At 34.9% G+C, this 4,632-nt stretch overlaps 1 protein-coding gene across 1 annotated transcript; it reads right to left on the bottom strand.

The window, feature by feature from the left end:
• Positions 1-206: 206 nt before the first annotated feature.
• On the bottom strand, positions 207-3,810 carry LOC118738252 (putative gustatory receptor 93c). The gene is made up of 2 exons (XM_036469178.1): positions 2,567-3,810; positions 207-1,254 (listed from the first exon to the last, which is right to left on the bottom strand). Exons 1-2 carry the CDS (start codon positions 3,641-3,643, stop codon positions 1,096-1,098), a joined length of 1,236 nt encoding a protein of 411 aa, XP_036325071.1. The 5' UTR covers positions 3,644-3,810; the 3' UTR covers positions 207-1,095.
• Between the last annotated feature and the right edge of the window lie 822 nt (positions 3,811-4,632).

Here is a 4,632-nt window from a genome sequence, read left to right on the forward strand (position 1 = left end):
AACTTAGACCAAATTTAATAATTATGAGAATGAATGGCATATATGTAATTTCCCGCTACAGTGCATTCGTATTCGGCATTGCAATTATGGTGGCATACGATCCGGATATGTAAGTTAAGTAATTCATATGTAGTCGCAAACATACATACACTCCTGTATTTATGTAGATATGCATGTGCATAAATATATATGGATATGTACTTTACTTTAAATTAACTTTTAAGGCATTTATTTTTATTTTTTGAAAGCAATAACGGCGATCACCAACCACGGAGCTAAACGTACAATTTGTGGTAAGTAGCATGACAACTGTAATATGCTGCATAAAATTGTGCAACGTGCCACAAAGGTTTCCCATCGGATTTTCACAGACAGTCTGCAGCCGGTCAAGAAAAGTCGGCGTTACGGTTCGAACGTAGATTGAGTGCACAGTGTACGAGTATGTACAAACATACTATGTAGCTGGGATGGAGGCAACGGTCCCGATTAACCGCAATTTTGGGCACGACACGGTCGCGTACAGCAAGTCAGCTACTCCATGGCGCACCATTTCTGCGTGTAAGATTGCTAAAACGATCAATGAGTGTTTGTGGTACATGCATAAGTGAAATAGTACCGCCAACCCTGTTTACTTATGGGAAAAAATATGCACGCAAGTATAAAAGTGGATGTAGGTACTCGTATGTACATACATATGTATATATGTTTACATGTAAGTAGTTCCATATGAATACATGTTTAGCGCATTCCGTGCATGGCATGCAAGTAAGTCACAACGCATATCTTACCGAAAGGCAGGTGGCTCCAATTGTAAGTATGTATGTATGTAGTTGACCACCTTGCCAACTTACCACATAGTCAGTTGATAATGCCGCTCGACAATAGGGTTGAAATCACATCGATATTACGAGTAGTGGACATGTGTGCGGCTGCCTCTTTTTAGCTATATTCCTGTATGTCGTGGACCCTTTTTTATTTAATTTTATATTGCATGCAACCGCAACCTGCATTATAAATGGCTATGTTTATACAACATACAACATACATACTTATGTAGGTAAGTACGATCGTTTTGCTGATTTTTCGCGCTAGAATTTACTGTTGATTTAATTTGATTGTGTTTTGCATGATGTAGGTTAGATATGTTATTGAGCCAGAAATGAACATAAGTAAAATGTCGGTGGATATATCGAATAGCCCAAACATATTGGGCTTAAATTCGTATAAATTCGAACGACTGATGAACATTTCCACCTGAAAATATAGGCAAATGAAAACAAAATAAATATTGAGGAATTTATATAGTTAAATTTAAATTTGTAAAATTTAAAAACTATGGTATTTCAAAAAGTCATCCTGCCAGCTTGGCTCAAACCGTGCTATTTGTGGCCCCCTATCTTACTTCAAATGGCACTAAATGGCCGAAATGGCACTTTTGAAAAACCGTAATATTTAAATACATTTTTGCGAAATAATTTGCGTTTTCATATTTCTTTTTTCAACCAAAATTTTCTGATTTCTAAAACCGTCGCTCTCATCGGGTTGCAACCCGACCCACGAACCAAACCGTTATTATTTTGAAATGCCATAACTGAACCGAAAACCACAATGTTATGATACCTTGTCATGTGATGTCATTTCTTATCATTGATGCCATTGCATGTGATGTCATGTCATGTAAATTTATGGCCTATCATGTGATGTCATATATTATCATGTCATATCATGTGCAATCATTTGATGTCATGTAATATCATGTCATGTTACGTGTTATCTTGTCATTTCTTGTGTTATCATGTTGTGTTTTGTCATATCATGTGATGACATGTCATGTAATATCATGTGATGTCATGTGATATCATATCATGAAATTAGGTGTTGTTAGTTAAGGTGGTAAATATAGGTGTGGTGAGTTTAGGTGCGGTGTGGTGAGTTCGGTGTGCTGAGTTTAATTGTGGTGACCATGGATTTGGCAAGTTCAGGTGTGGTGAATTCTCTATATACCTGCACTATCTATATCCTCTTCCTTATAAATACTTTGTATTAATCCCTTTTGCTTTGTTTATCCTTACTTTTATAGTTATTCTAGTCCTCATATTTTCCTTGTATTTATCTTTATTTTTACCTTTATGTTTATTCTTATTGTTTATATGTATATGTCAATATGTAAGTAAAGTGTTCAATCATATGTACTTTGATCTTAGTTGTTGCCTGTATCTTTGCCTGTAAAACTTGTGTTTTCGTCTATATAAAATCTGTAAATTGAAAACCAGTTTTCGCTGAAAACTACTTGAAAACTCACGTTCCACTCATTCCAATGGAAAAATGGAGGTGCTCGGTAGCACGTGTTAATATTAAAATTTTCAGAAATAAAAAAAATACATTTACTTTTTTATAAATATATTTTTTAAATACATACATTTACACATTTCCTTTTTTTAAATTAGCAGAAATTGTGGGAGTTTATAGTTTTTGCCAGGAAAAAAATAAAATTAGAATACATTCTTGGGCCACCCTAATGCACTTACATGTGTTCATATGTAGGTATTTGGTATTTGGTACTCACACTTTGATTCCATTCCATATTTCCGCCCATATACAAACTGTCCAAACTCAATTTGCTTGCTGAAATATTGCCCTGTACTGCTGAATATGCTGATAAGATTACTATCAGCACCATGAGAAAAATCTGCGTGCAAAAGATTACCGCACCCCACTCGAACTCGTGCTCTATTATATATCTGTATAGTACATTGTAGATTATTATAACAATGAACACGAAGGCCGTTGTAAGTGAAAATAATATATTTAGGCGAAAGTCGGAATGAAACATTTTAGCAGCACGATAGATATCATTGTAAAGGGTTAAACACACGTTTAGCTCTCCAGTCATGCGGTTGAGTTTTCGCATATAACGACACGTGCGGTAATTATAATTTCGCTTCAAAGCACAGTCCAAACGTCTCGCTCTTGGCTGAAATTCTTCGCGCATATAACTGTTCATGAATGTATATAGCGCGCCAATGCTCATATATCCGATACTGCCTATGTACAAGCTAAGCATCAGTCCCGTTAACATATACAATTTTGCAAATGCCAAAGCACATTCCCGCCAATCGCTATATTCGAGTAGCACAGATAAGCCAGATAAATCATTGCATAGAAAAATTGTAAGGATCAAAAGGAATAGGAACTGTTGTTGACCCATTATACTTTTATGTGGCAACAGCTGGCGCGTTCGCTGAAATAAGCGCATACAATAATTCGCTATATTAACAAAGCGTGCACTCGAAAACGGCATTTCAATGCCCAGAGCTATGGATCCCGTAGCTGTGATGCCAGACTCCAATAACATGATGGCGTTGTAAAATGGATCGGTCGTGGCCCACATCACAATTCCGCCATAAAAACTACCAACTGCTGATGTTATGCGTAAAATGGCACAGCACCAAGTAAGCCATTTTTGCTCAACTGCCGTAAAAGTACGAGTACTATCGTTGGATATTTTGTTGAATAAACGTTGCTTATTCTCCTGTATTGACCGCTTTCGATACGTAAATGCACAGACGCCGAATATTACAGCGGTGTAATAGAATAGGAAAAGAAATATTTCTACCATTTTGGCCTTCCATTTTGTCGGCATTTTGCGTCCTATAAAGGCTTTGGTGTAGCTTAAGGAGAGATATGAATAAGACTAGTGAAAAGAATTCGACATTTAATTTAGAAGGATTAGTGTCTGGTTGGTATTAATTGATAGGCATTGTTGTTTCTGGACACAAATTAAGTAATTGGTTTAATCAATTAATTCTATGCTTTGATAATATTTTGGGGCTTTGGCAATACAATGTTCTAACAAATGTAATGTGTTTACCATAAACCTACAACAATAAAGTAATTTATTAAGTTTACAAATATAACGTTAGATCATCTTGTGAAGCGAACTATGAAGAGACAACATATGATAACACATTTTCTTTTAGAAGTTTGAATGGCTTTTAGAATATTTACATTCATATATATCGAAATTATGATTTGTTGTTAAAGACTTTATAGCAATTCTACGAAAAAAAAAATAATTTTCTTCATATAAAATCAGGGGCGTGTTTGAAAAATATAAATTCCACTTAATTCATCAGTTATTTAAAATATGTATCGCAGTATACAACGAAGGAGGCTTAACAATGATTAAGCTGGAAAATACTTTTGAAGAGGGCTGCCACCTGTTTGAAAGGTCTAACTTGATTAACTAATTCAAAAAGTATATGAAATATAGAAATACCGTAGTCAAACGAAAGAAGTTTTTTAAATTATTAGTTTGAAAATTTCGAATGTTTGAAGAGGGTTGTCACGTGTTTAAAAAGTTACATTCAAACTATTCAGTAAGTTGGATAAATTATTAAAAGAAATTTTTGCATAGATATAGGGTGATTTGATATTAGATGAAAATAAAAAAAACACTTCGCGATACTGCTCTTCACTCAGAAAATGCTGCACGGCTTTGATGAAATATGGCACTCGGATTTCTTATAACTCTGACTAACATTTGGAAATTTGTTTAAGCTTTTGAAACTCAATTTTGGGCGTTTTAACGCCATGCGCGTTCACTATTAATTAATCGTTGAGTATTACTTT

Source organism: Rhagoletis pomonella, unplaced genomic scaffold, assembly GCF_013731165.1.
Source record: "Rhagoletis pomonella isolate Grant_MI unplaced genomic scaffold, Rhpom_1.0 Rhpom_scaffold_00004, whole genome shotgun sequence".
Classification (NCBI taxonomy): Eukaryota; Metazoa; Arthropoda; class Insecta; order Diptera; family Tephritidae; genus Rhagoletis; species Rhagoletis pomonella.

Excerpts from the sequence above, each read along its gene's own strand:
- LOC118738252 (XM_036469178.1), bottom strand. The coding sequence starts at position 3,643 with ATGCCGACAAAATGGAAGGCCAAAATGGTAGAAATATTTCTTTTCCTA. Across the intron at positions 1,255-2,566 it reads ATATGGAATGGAATCAAAGT|GTGGAAATGTTCATCAGTCG; the intron begins GTGAGTACCAAA and ends CTATATTTTCAG.